This window comes from Abramis brama, assembly GCF_963993115.1.
Source record: "Abramis brama genome assembly, chromosome: 5".
NCBI classification, from domain to species: Eukaryota; Metazoa; Chordata; class Actinopteri; order Cypriniformes; family Leuciscidae; genus Abramis; species Abramis brama.
In genome coordinates this window covers 49601220-49620120 of record NC_139967.1, presented here as the reverse complement: position 1 = coordinate 49620120, position 18901 = coordinate 49601220, and the positions used below count along the sequence as shown (strand labels likewise).

At 36.3% G+C, this 18901-nt stretch overlaps 1 protein-coding gene across 5 annotated transcripts in view; it reads left to right on the top strand.

Annotated features, from left to right (window-relative positions):
* Nucleotides 1-1209: 1209 nt before the first annotated feature.
* The window catches only part of ak1 (adenylate kinase 1), a 21002-nt gene continuing 3310 nt past the window's right edge, over nucleotides 1210-18901 (top strand). Inside the window, exons 1-4 of one of the 5 annotated variants that reach the window (XM_084114161.1) lie at nucleotides 1210-1315; nucleotides 11862-11894; nucleotides 15865-15900; nucleotides 17457-17620. In XM_084114161.1, coding sequence (XP_083970287.1) covers nucleotides 11888-11894; nucleotides 15865-15900; nucleotides 17457-17620 — 207 coding nt within the window. In that variant the 5' untranslated portion in view covers nucleotides 1210-1315; nucleotides 11862-11887. Of the gene's footprint in view, nucleotides 1316-6494; nucleotides 6718-11858; nucleotides 11895-15864; nucleotides 15901-17456; nucleotides 17621-18901 lie in introns of those variants that run through there. The other 4 variants (XM_084114164.1, XM_084114162.1, XM_084114165.1 and 1 more) reach the window with 4 other exon arrangements.

The window sequence follows — 18901 nt, the reverse complement described above, 5'->3', positions numbered from 1 at the left end:
TGTGCTGTAATATGGTGTGAATGAGTGTGAGAGCCTTTGAAAAGCCATTGCCCCGATGTACATAAATGTTTTATATTTATTTCCTGTTCATGGACATGGGAATGAATCCCTTGCTTTTAATAAAATGTTGATGAAAATTATATTAAGCAGTCGTCTTTTTCAACAGAGAAATATTAGAGTGAAAATCAATACAGGACACGAGGCTCTTCTGGCTTTATTTTAATATATATGTACTTGTGTATCACTGATCAAAAGTTTGGGGTCGGCAAGATTGTATTATTTTTTTTATTTTATTTTAGAAATAAGTCTCTTCTGCTCAATCCTGTGGTTTAATTACTCCAGTCTTCAGTGTCACATTTTTCAAGGATAAAATGTTTAAATATGTGATTTTGGAGATCAAAGATGAGTTTTAAGGGATAAAATTATTGACTACAGGGAGACTTTAAAGCTACAGTGTGTAATTTTTAAAGTTGATTCTTAGCAAAAAACACTTTGTTCTTTCAAAATGATATGTGCTCATTAATGTGTAATTACTTCTACTAGAATTACTAGAAAGTAATATTCAGTTGGTAGTCATATACAATTTCACCACTAGATGGGGGGGAAATCCTACACAGTGTGGCTTTAAACGTTTTCACTAAATCACATGATTTGCTAGAACTGACATAATTTCCTTTGAGGTCAAATTTTTATTTAGAAGACTTATCTAATAGTATAAAACATAAGATGTCCACCCTGTTGTGTCGATTTATACTGGACATAAAAATGTTTGCTTCCAAAAAAAAAGAAAAAAAAAAAGATTTTTTTTTATATAGCTATTAAACTTCTTCCTAAATGTAAATCTTCTGCTAGCGTGTTGTTCTTTTCTAGCTAGTAATGGGCTTTATGAGCTTAAACGTCCACCCTGTTGCATTGTTAAAATGTCATGTAACAGGGTGGACTAACTTCCTCGTGAACTGGTCAGAATTATTTGGCGCTTGACTGGTGGGTTTTTATGATAGACAGAAATCTTCTCCCACTGACAAGAAAAATAAATTACATTTTAATATATTTTCAACTCAACTCAAGTCTGACATCCACCAAAACTGTAGAAATGCATGAGAAAATCAGCCTGAAATGAACATCATGAAGAGAGAAGGAGCCGATCCTGATCCATCCCTGCATTCCTCCAGTCCCTCCCATCAGCCCAATCTTCCCAGAATGCCGTGCGTCTATATAAAGCGGCGTTGAGCGAAGGAGGGCTGGCGTGCAGCGGGTCACACACACAGACAGGAGCCGGACACACACACACACACAGAGAGAGAGAGAGAGACAGGTCAGTGGAGAGGAAGTGCAGTGGGTGAATGAGATTGGCTTTAATGTGTGAGTGTGTGTGTGTGTGTGTGTGTGAGTGTGTGTGTGTGTGTGTGTGTGTGTGTGTGTGTGTGTGTGAGTTAAGCTCTTTAAGGTCTTGCTGTAGCATGAGAATCAGACTCAGTTCTGTGTTTGTACAGCTGCAATGTCAAACAGGACGAATTCATGATGCTTTATCATGAGAACCTGATCTCACATCCGCTGAGGAACAAACACACTGATGGAGTCGACGGCCGGTTTCTCTATTGTAAACACAACCTCGTTTACGTAACAAACAAACAAACAGAGCCGCTCTCTTAAAGCTACGGCGCGACACACTGTCGCTATGGCAACAGCGGGAATGGCCAGCATCCTGCGTTTTTTCTCGTCGGGTTTGGGAATATTTAAAGGCTTCTGGTGCTTGTTGCCTCTTTATTGGCTTTAATGGTTCCATAAAGAACCTTGGAACTTCCATGGAATCTTTTTTATCGCACAAAATGTTCTTTAAAGTGGAAAAACTAAGAAAAAATGGTTCGTTGATTATGAGAGTGAACGAGTGGATCGCTGAGCTGAGTGAGTGAGTGGAGGCGGGGCTCATTTGCATATTAATAGAACTGCGTATACTAAATGAGGCAAGGGTGTCGAGTTACATTCAAGATATTTTAAGGCATGAACATTTTTTTTCAAGTTTTTTTTTTTTTTAATATGTAATTTTGGTGATCAAAGATGAGTTTTAAGGGATAAAACGATTGACTACAGGGGGACTTTAAGAACGGTTCTCTGGGGAACCAAGAAAAATGGTTTCTTTTTCAAGAAAACCCCTTTTGTCAGCTTTCTGTGTAAGAGTGTGATCGACAGCTGCTGCCAAGAACATCTTTTTTTAGCGCCGGTCAGTCGGGCTGTTGGTTATGAATCTAGATGACAGGACGGTATCGAGGTTTCCCGTATTAATGTCCACAGGCGGGTCACATGACGCAGAGTCTCATTAAAACACATGCAACTCCTTCTAAATTTTCATTTATGAGGTCATACGTGAAATTTAATCTGCTGGCGTCCCTAAAAATTTGCTTGCTAACACTTTATTTTAAGGTGACGTAGTTACATGTTACAACACGTATAGTAATAACAGTAGATTATGCATAATTACAAGTTACTAACCCTAAACTAAACCCTAACCGTAACTCTATAGTAGGAACTCAAGTACTCAGGACTTATTTGAGTAAGTATGTACATAACCTAAGCTTTTCATGAACTTGGCTTGGCTTGAAAGCAGAAAATGTTGTTCATAAACTAAATATTATGTCACTATGTTATTTCATTAAATGTTATTTTTACATTTCTTACATATGACATTTTTGAAACCCTGTTTTTGCATGTCTGTTGCAATTCTCATGTTTCTACAGATTAAATTATATATATGTAATATAATAAAATATATATGTATATGTAATTATATATATATATATATATATATATATATATATATATATATATATTTAATATGGAATTAATGTGTAATTAAAATGGTAAATAAATGTAATAAAAAATACATAAACATAAATGTATATATATATATATATATATATATATATATATATATATATATATATTTTTTTTTTTTTACAATATTTAAATTAACTTATTATATAATATTATTTAGGAATTAATGTTATTTTGTAGTTATTCATTAACTTCTATTAACAAGAATTATTTGTTTGATCATATATATATATGTATATATTAAGGTTTATATAAATTATTACATTTATTTGAAATTGTATTTACAATATTTAAATGAACTATTATATTAATTATATTATATTATATTATATTATATTATTTAGGAATACATTTTACTTTATAATTATTCATAAACTTCTATTAACAAGAATTATTTCTTTAATCATTTATCTTTAACTTGGCAAATGAAGCGAAAGAACACAAATTGAATAAAAACTGAGAACACAGATTACCAGTTATCAGAATCAGAATCATATTCTGTAGAAAAGGTGCATATGATGTCACTTCCTGTGCATCAAAATTGTAAGGAATGCTCTATTTTTAAAGCAATCATGGGAAAATTTCACTCCAAATAAAATAAAAATTATTTACAAATGCACAGTGTGTGACTGAGCTCCGTAATGAAGAGATGATCAGTGTGAGCGGCTGATGGAGCAGCTGCTGCTGAGACTCACAGTACACCAGCTTTATATAGAAACTATTACAGTTCTTCCCGTCTCACAGACGCGGACGCCAATCTGTTACGCTCTCTAGTAACCAAAACCTTAAAGTGATTTCCAAAATGTTACACAATCTAAGTTCATAACCTTTCTAAACTTTCACTACTTTTGGTGCACAGAGTGACGTCTGCATCTTTAGCTCTGCTTTTAAGTTGGACAGTGGATCAAATGAGTCTTAGAAAATAGTTAATAAAACACAAAATGTTTAATAACACAAATAAATAAAACAGTTTTAAAAGTAACATCCTTATCTTTCAATATTTGAAATGAAACATGACTAGACTTGTGCCTTCAGCAGCATTATATATATATATATAAATTATATTATAATTAATTATATTAAATATCATTGTGTGTGTATATATATATATATATATATATATATATATATATATATATAAATTATATTATAATTAATTATATTAAATATCATTGTGTGTGTGTGTGTGTATATATACATATAAATTATAATTAATGATATTAAATATCATTGTGTGTATATATATATATATAATTAATTATATTAAATATCATTGTGTGTGTATATATATAAATTATATTATAATTAATGATATTAAATATCATTGTGTGTGTATATATATATATATATATATATATATATATAAATTATATTATAATTAATTATATTAAATATCATTGTGTGTGTGTGTGTGTATATATACATATAAATTATAATTAATGATATTAAATATCATTGTGTGTATATATATATAATTAATTATATTAAATATCATTGTGTGTATATATATATATAAATTATATTAAATATCATTGTGTGTATATATATATATAATTAATTATATTAAATATCATTGTGTATATATATATATATATATATTTGTAAAACTGTACAGTGTGTTGGAGTTTATATGTCTGTTTTCATAAAATTTAAATGCATTAATATTAATATCTGATAATATACAGTAGCCTATCTATTAATATATTATAGTATTTTAATAATACATTTTAAAATCTCAAGTTTCAGCTTTGTATAGCCAGAATGACTCAAAAGCAGCAATATTTTCCATTTATTTGTATTTTTATGTCCTTTAAGCTGCAGAAGCAGACACATGTGGCGTATTGGCTGACATTCCAATGTAAAACAAACATTTAACACTAAAACTAATGCTTTATTTGTAAATGTCTTTTGCACGACACACTAAACATTGAAATCTATCAAGTAATGACCGTTGAGTATTCAATTAATTACACAAGCTGTATGTCATCGGGACATAAATGGGGCACAAATGCAGCGTTTCCAGGGATTGTATGCAATTTAACATGCATGTATAAAGCCATATTCACACCAGCCCAGCTAGTGTCCGGTAAACGCCAGAACAACACATGCCGGAGAGTCCTAAAGAAATCTCCATAATTGGCCCGAGCGCGAGTCCTAAAGCGTGCAGTGCTGATTCAGGCCTTCGGGTCATGACATTTACCGTGACCCGGGGCCGTAAACCATCTCAAAGCAACTGGAGAAAAGATCACGGCACACATTACATAATACTTCACTGCACAAAACGCAGATGTGTGATGCACTGCCACTCGAGCAGAGAAACCTGCAAAAGTATCTTGAACAACCAGATGTGTTTAACCTGATCTGACACAGACGAGTGTAAATACTGAAGAAACTCACCACACCGGTATATGGAAGACTTTACACGCTATAATACTCTCTCTTTGTTCAGTGCATACCGTAGTTATTACAGTGCTGACAAAACCAACACTAGACAAGGAAGCAAACTGGATTTTTAAGGAAGGCAACTTCCTTATATTTCAGTATTTGCAAGGAAACATGATCAGACTTGCAGGTTCATCCACAACATAATTACTGTCAAACCAAAAACTATTCAGACACCAGAGATCATTTTTGATATGTTTAAGTGTGTTCAGGACACTACAGTTCATTAATGTGAGTGAGGAGAGCAAAATAAAGTAAACTGTGACATATTATACCCAAATATTCTTCATTCAGTGACTATCAGTAAAAATGATTCGGACACTTTGAGCTGATCATGTTTTGCTGAAGTGTGTTTTCTTTAATTGCTAATGCTCTTTTTACACACAGACTGAACACAATGAAGCATTGCTTGGTGATTGGTTGAGCTAAACTGGTATTATCTAATTGTGTAGTTAAATTTAACAGCTGACAGATATTCAACATAATTCATGTGTGAGACAGTCTAACAGAAGGACGGACAAAACCAGGCAAATATCAACTGATTTGTCATATTTTATTACCATTTTCTAAACTATAGCGAATAAACTGTGATAATGTGAGAAATGTTGAAGGTGTCTGAATAAATTTGGGTTTGACTGTATATACTTTACTCTTATTAACTAAGTAATTTTGAGTCTTGAACAGTTTTTTTAACCTTATATCCCAGCTGACAGGGAACGTTCTGGCAAGTTTCTCTCAATTAATGTAATCAACAAACGTTCTTCCAGTAACATTAATGAAACGTTCGTTCAAAGTTATCTGATATTTAATAATGTTCTCAAAACATTAGAACAAAAACATTATTGATACATCAAAGTTTCAGTTGGACGTTTTTTAAATGTAACGACTTGTTTCGGAACGTTCAGAGAACATTCAAAAGTAACATTAATGTTTAAAGAATGATGAAATGGAATGTTCGCATAACCAAGAAAAAACAAACGTATGTTTGGAGAAAATTCCGGAATAACGTTTTTATAACTTATTTATTACTTAAAACATATTTTTGTCTTCAAAGACATGACATATCATCACAATAATAATAAAACAATGTCATGATCTTTCCCAAAAACACATTTTGTGTTGCATTCAAACAGTTATGGGGTTAAAGGTCAGAGCTAACAATAGATCTGAGCACATTTCTCTCAGTCACCGTTACTTGACTAACGTCTCATATGAAAATCAGTGTGTAAACCCTTAGAGACAGTGGGCTCGAAGCCACAGCACAAGCTCATGCAGAGATCATGAACACGTGGCGTGGCATCTTCATTAAAGTAGTGCCGCTCTTTCTGGGGTTTCACCCAGAGCAGGAAGCCCAGCCTGGGTCACATGACCAAGAAGAAAGAGATCAGTTTACACTTGCCATCAGACTCGCAGAGAGAGTGTTTCAGCCGAGCTCACAGAACAGTAAGACACGTGCTTTATAATATCCTTCTTCCTTATGCTTTCATAAATCCTGTGGTGTGGGAATATCACTGTAGTCTTCATCAGAGCTGTTTACTGTACTAACATGCATTAGTTAAACTGCAGGGTGAACTCTATATGCATGCTGTGCTGGAGATGTGAAGTAGAATTATTTGCATAAACACACTCTTGCAAGCGAGACACTGCGAGCATAAATAAATGAGCATGAATAAAGCGTTTGAGAGTTTTGAGCTCCAGTCAGCTTTACGCTGTTTATAGTAACGCACATATTATCTGTGAGCGCGATGTGTTCCTGTTCTGGGTTTGGGTTTGAGGCGTGACCCGGCAAAGTGAAAGCTCACAGTTGTCACGCTTGCTCATAAGCTTCTCATGGAGCCTCTTAATCCAGGGTTTGATTTAAAGCTACAGACCCTGATATCAGGGAGCCTTCTGACAAGCTTCTCTCAACTAACTTTCTTCCAGTAACGTTAATAAAAATGTTCATTCAAAGACATTAAAAGTTAAAATAATGCTCTCAAAATGTTCACAAAAAAAAAAAAAACATTATAACATTTTGAAAAGTTTTAGCTGGACGTTTGTCTGACATTTTTAAAGGGGTGGTTAATTATGATTTGACTTTTCTAACTTTAGTTAGTGTGTAATGTTGCTGTTTGAGCATAAACAACATCTGCAAAGTTACAACGCTCAAAGTTCAAAGCAAAGGGAGATATTTGCTTTTACAGAAATCACTTTTTAAGGACTACAACAAACGGCTGGTAGAGACTACACCACATTCCTCCCGGGTTAGTGACATCACCAACCCTAAAATTTACATAAACCCCGCCCCCTGAACACAATTTATAGATTATCAAGACAGAATATCAATGACTAGAAGATAACTACACATCAGCTTCATAAATTCATCAACTAACCATTTGAACATAAAAGGCTAAAAGTTTTTGAAATTTTCAGTGAATGTGTGTGTGAGTGCAAGCTGTTGAAGCTCCGCCCCCTGTGCCGGGAACAGCAGCTCATTTGCATTTAAAGGGACAGACACAAAAACAGTGCGTTTTTGCTAACCCTCAAAAATCACACACTCACACACACACTCTGGGGACATCAAAGACTTATTTTACATCTTGTGAAAAGGGCATTATAACACCACCCCTTTAAAAATATGTATACTTGTTTCAGAACGTTCAGAAAACTCTTTTTCAAAATGGAAAATTTCCTTAAAGTTTCCTCACCATTATGAGCAAACTTTCTTACAGTAACATTAATAAAGTGTTCATTCAAAGTTATCTGGTTTTAAAACGTTAGAACAAAAACATTATCTAGAAAAGTTTTAGTTGGACGTTTGTCTAGCATTTTTAAAAGCATGTTACTTGTTTCAGAACGTTCAGAGAACATTCAAAAGTAATCTTGCGAAATGGAAAATTTCCTTAAAGTTTATTGATTTTTTATTGATTGTATTTAGTTTGATGTGTTTATATTTTGTATGCTGCATGGTTTCTCTTTATACTTTCTTTGTGCTCAATGTGTTATTGCAACTCTGATGCTTTTAAATGTGCTATAGAAATAAATGTTGACTTGACTTACTTGATTTAAAAGATCATTCAGAAATAATGCTTTTATAACTTAATGGAAACACTAGCAATTGTTCTTAGAACTTATTTTCATTAGTTGGGATTAGGGTACAGCAGGGTTAAAGGCGCACTGGGTAAAATGTTTATTCTCCTCCAAACCACTAGATGGCACTAAAACTTTTCAAGATGTGAAAACATGGATATTTGGCTGATAGTCGATGTGATCGCGCGAGGGCAGCAGCGCAACGTTGATTCTGTTTTTATTTGATCTAATATTTTATGTTTTTTAAAATATTCTAGATTTAAGTAGCAAATGAGAATCGCTAAATTTATTTAATATATTTTAAGACAAAGGTCTTGTTAATGATTTTCAGTTTTGTTAGAAGTAGCCTAATTAAAGCAACAGTTTTTCAATGATGGAAGAATATGTAAAAGTATGGCATGGCGAAAGACACAATAATTAACACGATAATAAACAGCATCTGACTTTTCCATTTGTTGACATGGTTAGATCCAGATGCTAAATTTCATATATTAAGTTGGGTGTCCACTTTAGAAATAATCACCATATTTATAATGAAAAATGAAAATATTATATTAATCATCATACAATAAAATATCCTTTATTGTTACTATTGTTAAACTATATTACATTATAATGGGATCTCCTTCAATGCTTTCGGAATCTTTAGGCCAACTTTTAAAAATAATGTAGTTTCTGTGTTTTTAAAATATATTTTTACATTAACATATTTCAATGACAGTATATTTATTGAACAAAAATTAATTTTCATTTGTAAAAATAAACGGAAAATAGAACAAACTTTGCTAAAGTGGTTGTTTTGAACAAGTATTAACTTAAACATTATAAAAAACATTATTTTAGCTATCAGTGTGTCTTTTACCCCACGTGTCTGTAAAAGACCTCGCCACCTCATACATTTATACGATTTTTAAACAAAATAAACCACTTTTATGATTTATTTTCACACAAAATCAGATGCCCCATCAATGTTAGATAAAAACATATAGTTTTTCTGCAATCATACGCTATGGGAGGAGTGAAAAGCACATTTTTCTTAAGGTGTACTTTTAGCCCAGTTGTAACAACAGAAACACACTGTAACTTTCAAGACTCAAAACTTCAGAAAGAGCATTTACAGGAACTAAACTAAACAGATCAACACATTTGCACTGATCAGCAAATGTGGTAAAAAGTGTGAAAGCTTGTGCTGTTCCTACATCTGTCTGAGTAAAGCAGCTGAAGTTACAAAATGATATTTAGATACAAATAACGAGATGCCATTGATGAAAAAAAAATCCCTCTTGCAAATCATGTCTTCACTTTATTTTAAATACACTCATAAACCAGTGATGTAGTGGTGCCTGGAGAAGTGGGTATACTCTTAATTTATGCCCCCAATATTTTTTTAAGCGTCCCAGCAAAGGATGAATGCTGTGTGTTATAAACAGTGACATGTAATACTAGTCTTGCATATTAGTTCACCCCAAAATGGGCCAGTAGTATTTACACATTATCACTTAACTTTTGCTGCTTGACTTCACAGATAAAGGATCATTATGAAATTAATATTAGCCACAGAAAAGGGGCAGTTTTTGCTATTAATACTGGCTTTTAATTATTTATTAATACAAAATAATTATGAATTTTGAGTGACTATTCCTTAGTCCATCCACATATGAAAATTGGATAACTATTCAAGGGATCACTGCATCACTGTCTTTACTGGGTGCAGGGGCATACGCAGGGTTTTATAAATGCCGAGGTCCCAAAAATTATCTTGCTAGGGATTTTTTGAATATAGATTTTCCTGATCTCGACATGTGCATTTTAAGGTGTTTTGAAGGCCAAAAAAAAAAAAAAAATGGACAACAGTAGCTTTAAAAGCATGTCAGTGGGCAGTAGCATGAAGTATTTTATCAGATATTTTTAAACATGAGAATCAGTTTAAATGTTGCAATGAATGATCCACACTACAAAATGGAAATTCAGAATGTTTATGCTTATTGTTGACAGTACACAATCACATATTCGAAACGGGAATGGTCTTAAATAAGAAATGATTCATGGATTATTTTGCATAGATGTTACATTTCAAACAAATGCCAATGCAATCCTGCTGTGTCCAGAGGCATACGAGCAATTAGTATGAGCATCAAAGATCAGTTTCAGCTACTTTCTTTCCTAAATTAATCAATGTTTTTGGACTAATCCGTTCATTTAATCAATGGTTCAATTGCTCATTCATAAAGACAGTCACTTGTCGCCACCTTCTGGCTTAATGATGCAAGTTGCGCAAACACAGACAAGCGGATGAGTGATACACACAGTCTCAGTGCCGATACTGGGGAAATATTCTAACACATTCGAGGTAACGTTATACAAATACATTTATACATTATACAATAATGGCAAAATATATTTAATAGGGTGCTTGTGTTGTTAAATTGAGCTTATAGTTTCCAGTGTCTTTGAAACTGATTATTTCTGTCGGTCATTTAAAACTTCTATCGAAAAACAGCTGTTTGACCCCTCGCTGTCAATATGATACAAATATTGTAGGTTTAGAGTATAGGTTTAGTGTAAGAGGAGAGAACAATCATTTTTTTCCAGAATAAAAATCAGTTTAGCTACTTGTATGATCGTTCTGAAGCGTGAAGCGTCGCGTTGGGATTCGCGCTCGGCCCGCGCTTCTGTGAACATAAATCCCGCTTGCTTTGATTGGTCTCAAACATTTTGACATTGACGAGCGGGTGTTTGAGTGCTGAAGCAGCTCAAATGAGAAGGTCGGTTATCGTCGCGATGGACGAATCATTGCAGCACCAAATTAATGTTAATATTAGGCAATTATTTCACAACTTTCATTATAGGCTATAGCTACACTCAAAAACATTACCGAGGTCCGGACCTCGGGGACCTCAATGGTGTGTACGGCCCAGTCTGGGTGTTTTCACACCCACATCAGAGGGGGTTTAGGAGTGGGTATACGCAATGCCGACTGAACAAGAAGTGAACTACACCACTGTCATAAACCTATAATAATGAATTATATTTTAAAGCTGTCGGGACTGATTTTCGCGGGAAATTGCATAACGTGCGTCTCCGCGGGTCACGTGATATATAGATCCAGCAGCGGGTAGAATGAAGCTGAAAATCTGCAGTCACAACGAACGAGAAGAACTGACCACGGATCATTCAAAACCTCAGGAGAATCATGGGTTATAAAAACAAAACAAAATGTTTTTTTTCTGTCCATTTGCTCGTGTACACCGTCGAACTGCATTCAGAGCCGAAGCACAACCAAAACAATGTTCTTCTTCCGCCTAACTCGTGCAGACTGCAGTCTTAAAGGCACAGCAGCACCAAACAGCTCGTTTAATTCTGAGATTAATTTCGGTTTTCGTTTCGGTATTATCTGCCCACATCCGACATGATTTTGAACGGACTGGTGGAGGTTCATCATTAGTGACAGGACTTCAAATCAACAATACAAGTACTCCTGTCTTTATTTGGACTAATTTTTCTGTCTTTTATTGCAGGATAATCTCTCACATAACAGACAACCATGGCAGGTGAGCAGAATTTCTTTCATCTACAGTATTTTATGGATTTATTAGACGTACATTGACGATTGTTTTATGGAGTCAGTCACTTGAATGGAGGAGAGATGGAGAGATTGTTAAAAGCAGACGTGCGAGGAATCACAATCCTTCAGGAAGAGCCAAACATGGGTTACAGACAGATGGAGAATCTGACCTTTACACACACTTACACATGAGACGGGACTGTCCTACTGGAACACTGTGCGAATTAATGTCAATGCCAAACAGAAATATCGCTAACGCTAACAGATAAATAGATGCTATAACGAATAAACAGATGGCAGTCCGTTAAACGTCTTATCATTTGTCATCAAGATGTTATGGCCTCTGGCGACCTCATGTGGACATTCGGTGTGTTGCAAGAGGCTATTACAGTAGGCTCTCTATATTATATACAGTGGTAATAATTAAGACAGTAACGAGAAAGAGGAAAAAATACATATACAACTACTCAATTTTGAAATATAGAAATAGAAATAAAATAAAATTCCACACAAATAACCTATTTTTGAGTGAACAGTTTTAGGTTGCGGTCACGTGCCCAGCAAACCCAGAAAGTTCCCCTAACTTTAGGATTTCGTTCCCGTTTTGGTATTTTTAGTTATTTATTTGAGAACCAAATAATAACGTTATAGTTACGTTCTTATAAACTAAGGTTCCCAGAACGTTGCAGGGTGGTTATTGTTAATAGATGTTTTTGTGTAATGACCAATACTGAGACCGGAAATTAGTTTAATACAGCATTTATGTTGAAATGAGGTAAATTAAAACGCCAATAATCCAACTTTATAGTTAAAATATTAACTTACTTAAATATTAAAATATCTACTTACTGGACGCGCTTTCTCTCGTCTTCCACAGAATCCCGCGCTTAATTTAAATATTAACGGTCATTTCGTTTTACTGGCTGACTGGCTAACATTCGTTTATCGATCTCTTTATTGAATAATTACTTATAATTAATATAGAAGTTAGAGTAAAGATGATTTCAGATAGATTTGACCCCCTTACTGAAGAGAACATGATGTTAATCGAGAAGTTTTTGTTTACGGACCAAAATAAGCACATAGGCTACCGCTAAACTGTCCTTTAAAGGGTAACTAAACCCCTGGTGAGAGCCTGACTCCACCCACTGGCAATATTTGAAAAATGCTAGAAAAGTGGGCAGACCCCAGCGGAGATAGAGGGGACGTGCACCTGAGACCTGCTGCTGTCAGACTCTCTAAAATGGAGAGTGACTCACAGGGTCGCAAGACGACGTAAAGTACATGCATCTGATGAGTTTTATCGAGTTGATGTCAATAGCGCACTCTCTATAGGCATTTTCATATTTTGCCGCTATGTGAAAAAATCCAGCAAAATGCGCTGCCGCGTTTGTCGACCCCAGAGGATTAACTTTAGCCTAACCATAAATTGTGATTAAAATATATATGATCACTCACATCAAGACGCCGCTACAGTGGTGGAGTCCATGCAGGAGGAGCAGCGTTTGGCACTGCGTCGCTTTTCAGCGCGAGCTGTGTGGAGAAGCCCATTTCCACCTCTATTGCGTTGGAAAAGCAATTCCGCGTAAAATGCAGGTTTCACACTCACGGTCTTCCAGGCCAAGTGCATGCAAACACTGGCGCCTAATTTCCAAGTCTGCAGGAAAGCTATGCAGTCCAGCAGTGCTGTTTGCACACTAGCAACACTACACCTACCATTATATACAGATAAATCTACGCTAGCTCATCCAAGGGCGTGGTGAGCTCGTACCAAGGGAGGGCGTGGTGAGCTGGAACCTGCTTACGTCACGCAGTACCGCAACATCCAATAGGAAAATTCAACTGCAGTAGCCACCGTTCAACCTGAAGAGGGCAGCACTCAGACGTTTTTACACCATATATTGTAGAATTAAAACCATAGACAGTATAAGAAGTGGACAGAGCCATCTCATTGGATCTCAATTGAGACAAGTGAAGCCCATTTTTAGCGATTTCTTAGCACTTCCTTTCCTGACGCGCAGACTCAAACCGAGCAAAGCGTTACACGGACCACGTGAGCAACCCGTCTGTCTTCTAGTAGCTGTGCCAAGAGAAATCTGAATCATTCCCTTCCGAATCTTGCAGAGACAGAGAGTGTGAGTAGGAGCTGTACATGAGCTTGGAGCAGGAGCAACTTTTGCTAGGTATTCTGATTAATTATATTGTCATTTTGCCTCCACGTCCCCCCGATTGCCCGCGAGCTTCTCCTCCCGTCCATACGGTAATCTCTCTACTGTGCGACAGAGAGTCGCGTGGTTATGACGCAATCGTTAGCCTACTTTTACAAAAACTGCTTCTACGGGGCCATAACATAAGCTACAAGGTAATGGAGCAGTTTATACATTGTCGTGTTTCTTTAGAAATAAATAATGGACAAATGGAGTCTTCAAACACCTCAGATGTAAAGTTATTCGCTGTCAAAGTGACGCCAAAATGAATGGGAGTCAATGGGATGCTAACTGCAGGTGAAGTTCTGCTACAAGATGGTGGCACGCGGCCGGCTTCAACTTCCGGTCGACTTCCTTCCCGCCTGATTAAAACACTTTATACCCAAATGTCAAAAAAGTTACTCGAATCAATGAACAGCACTAATAAAGCCCCATTCTTACAGATCATTAACTAAAAAAAGTTGGTTTAGGGTTTAGTTACCCTTTAAGTCAAATAATTGTTTATTTATTTTTTAATGTCTGTGAATAAATTTAATATTTTAGAAATTATAGACTGTGTTGAAGTCATTGTTATTTGGTGTTGAAGAAATGTACAATGTGGGTACCTCGTGAATATACAAAACCAAAATTTATCCAGACACCTTCAACATTTCTCACATTATCACAGATTATTCGCTACAGTTTAGAAAATGGTAATAAAATATGACAAGAACTCAGAGTTATAAACTCAGTTGATATTTGACTGGTTTTGTCCGTCCTTCTGTTAGACTGTCTCACACATGAATTATGTTGAATATCTGTCAGCTGTTAAATTTAACTACACAATTACATAATACCAGTTTAGCTCAACCAATCACCAAGCAATGCTTCATTTTGTTCAGTCTGTGTGTAAAAAGAGCATTAGCAATTAAAGAAAACACACTTCAGCAAAACATGATCAGCTCAAAGTGTCCGAATCATTTTTGGTCCCAAATTGTTATAAATGTCACTGGTAGTCACTGTATTAAGAATTTTTGGGTATGATATGTCACAGTTTACTTTATTTTGCTCTCCTCACTTACATAAATGACCTATAGTGTCCTGCACACACTAGTAAAAATATATCAAAAATTATATCTGGTGTCTGAATAATTTTTGGTTTGATTGTACATATAAATGGACAGATTTAATCTTATTAAATCTAATTAAACAAATTAGGATAAGTTACACATAGTTGCGCATATTTTTATTCATAAGTTTACAATATACAGTATAAATAAATATACATACATAAAATGCAGATGTTGTTGCGAAGAAAAAAAAACAGGACTTTATAGTAATGGTTGCAGCCAAAGCTCATCATGTTTACATGTAGAGTTCAGGATCAAACCTGTTGTATGCATAGATATCATATATAAACGTTTATATATGATATCTATGGTTGTATGAAGCTCTTCACCGTTGCCAAGGTGAGATGTTGGCAACCGTTGCCATGGCAACCTCACGCATTCAGAATCAGATCTAACTGAAAGAAAGTGTGTGTCAGAAAATGGGGTCTGGATGCTTGAGTAAATCAGCAGTCGCTGTGGAGGAACCAGAGGGTAAAGTATCCGGAAACATGCAAAACTTCAGATCCCACGAGAGTTCGATAGGCCTGAGGTCTCAGATGATCAGCAATTCCACATAATAGCCTAATCATAATAAAAATGAAGCCTCTGTTGAGTCACATGTTACATTTTGACTGATTTGGATGGTTTTGTTCTTTTACAGATAAAATTAAAAATGCTAAGATCGTCTTTGTCGTGGGTGAGTTGAGTTACATTTCACAACTTTGTAAAGTATAACCCGCATTTTTTCAGTGTGATTGAATATGTACGTTTTTAAATAATGCACTGCTTTTATTTTCTGTTAGTTTGCTGATAAAGTGTAAATATCACATACAAACCATAGTAAACGTTGTTTTTACAATGTACACTATACTGTTCAAACATATGGAATAATTAAGAATTTTAATGTCTCTGAAAGAGTCTCTTCTGCTCACCAAGGCTGCATCTATGATCAAAAATACAGTAAAAACAGTGAAATATTATTCCAATGCATTTTAAATGTGAATAAGTTATATAGTAAAGTGTAATTAATTCCTGTGATCAAAGCTGAATGTTCAGCATCATTACTCCAGTCTTCAGTGTCACATGATCCTTCAGAAATCACTCTAATATGAGGATGTGATGCTCAAGAAACATTTATGCTTATTATAAATGTTCAAAACAGTTGCTATTTTTGTGGAAACTAATACATTTTATCTTTCAGGATTATTTTATGAATAAAAAGTTCAAAAGAACAGCGTTTATTAGAAATAGAGTCAATAAATGTCTTTATTGTTTATCAGTTTAATGGGTCCCTGCTTAATAAAAGTATTTATTTAGTTTTTTAAATCTAACTTACCCCAAACTTTTTAATGAAAATGTATCACAGTTTCCACAAAAAACAAACTATATATATATATATATATATATATATATATATATTAAAGCCCGTGGTGCAGGTTTTTTTTTTTTTTTTTTTTTTGTGGCAATTTTCTAGTTGGTAATAAACATTTAAACAGTTATCCATTGTATTTGATGTTGTAGGGTATTACAAAAAAGAAATATAAGGAAAAGTAGGTGATATTTTAGCGGTTAGCAACAGGTTAGCGATGATTCTTATTTCTCCCACAATGCATTGCAGGATGTCACTTGTGGTACTCGCTTTTGGACGACAGACGAAAGCCCGCCTTGATACCATTGAGAGAGAGTGAGACGAGTAGTGAGAGTAGCAGCTAGTGAAAGAGTGACAGTGTCAGATATATAAGGAGATATATAGAGATAGATAGATAGATAGATAGATAGCGAGAGATAGCATAGCATAGCATAACAGATAGCTTAGAGAAAGAGTAGATAATAAATAGACAAAATGGTTTATTACTGTGTTTGTGCCGGGTGCAAAAACTCCAGCAAAACTGGACATAGGGTCCATTGTTTCCCCAAGGACAGAGGGATCTTCCGAAGCTGGGTGCAATTTGTCAAGATTAGGTTTTTCAACACTGATAATAATCATAAATGTTTCTTGATCATCAAATCCTCATATTAGAGTGATTTCTGAAGGATCATGTGACAATGAAGACTGGAGTAATGATGCTGAACATTCAGCTTTGATCACAGGAATAAATTACACTTTACTGTATATTCATATAGAAAACAGATATTTTAAATAACAATAATATTTCACATTTTTACAGTATTTTTGATCAAATAAATGCAGAAGAGACTCCAAAACATAATTTTAAAGTAAAGATCCGTGTCTGTGTCTCTCTGTGTCGTCAGGCGGCCCCGGCTCTGGGAAAGGCACCCAGTGTGAGAAGATCGTGGCGAAGTACGGCTACACACACCTGTCGTCAGGTGACCTTCTGCGAGCCGAGGTGGCGTCCGGCTCCGACAGGGGGAAGCAGCTGCAGGCCATCATGCAGAAAGGAGAGCTCGTGCCTCTGGTCAGTGCACATCTGTCCGTCTGCAGGGTTACATTAGCACTCGCCAGACGCGGCTGAACATCAGCTGGTAACGCTGTCGAATCTCTAGTCGATCTGGCTGTCATGCCTGGTTCAGATCACACGATTGTTCTGTTGCGATAGAGTCACGGTGTCAGATTACGAGATTTTGACTCTAAAAATCTTGTCGTGTCGTGGACAAGAAACATGTCAGACTACACGTTGCTTTCCAAACTGTCATAGCGTGCCGTCTCACACATACACACACACACACACACACACACATTCACTCGCACACATATACACACACACACTCACTCACACGCGAGCACACTGACTCTCGCGCACACACACACACACTCTCGCTCACTCACACACGCACACGTGCGCACTCACACACGCACACACTCACGCTCACTCACTCACACAAACGCACTCACTCACACACGCACACGTGCGCTCTCACTCACTCGCTCACTCACTCACACACACACACTCTCGCTCACTCGCGCACACACACACACTCTCGCTCACTCACTCACACAAACGCACTCACTCACACACGCACACGTGCGCTCTCACTCACACACTTACACACACACACTCTCGCTCACTCGCGCACACACACACACACTCTCGCTCACTCGCACACACACACACTCTCGCTCACTCACTCACTCACACAAACACACACACATACACTCACTCACACTCACACACACACACACACACACACTCACTCACTCACTCACTCACACAAACGCACTCGCTCACTCACACACACGCGCACACACTCACACACACACACTCTCGCTCACTCGCTCACACAAACGCACTCACTCACACACGCACACGTGCGCTCTCACTCACTCACTCACACACTCACACACACACACTCTCGCTCACTCGCGCACACACACACACTCTCGCTCACTCGCCCACACACACACACGCTCACTCACTCACACAAACGCACTCACTCACACACGCACACGTGCGCTCTCACTCACTCACTCACACACTCACACACACACACTCTCGCTCACTCGCGCACACACACACACACACTCTCGCTCACTCGCGCACACACACACACACTCTCGCTCACTCACTCACACAAACACATGCACGTGTGCGCACTCACTCACACACACACACACTCACTCACTCACTCACACAAACGCACTCGCTCACTCACACACACGCGCACACACACACACTCACTCACACTTGACACACACACTTGCACACACACTCACTCACACACACGCATGCGCACACACG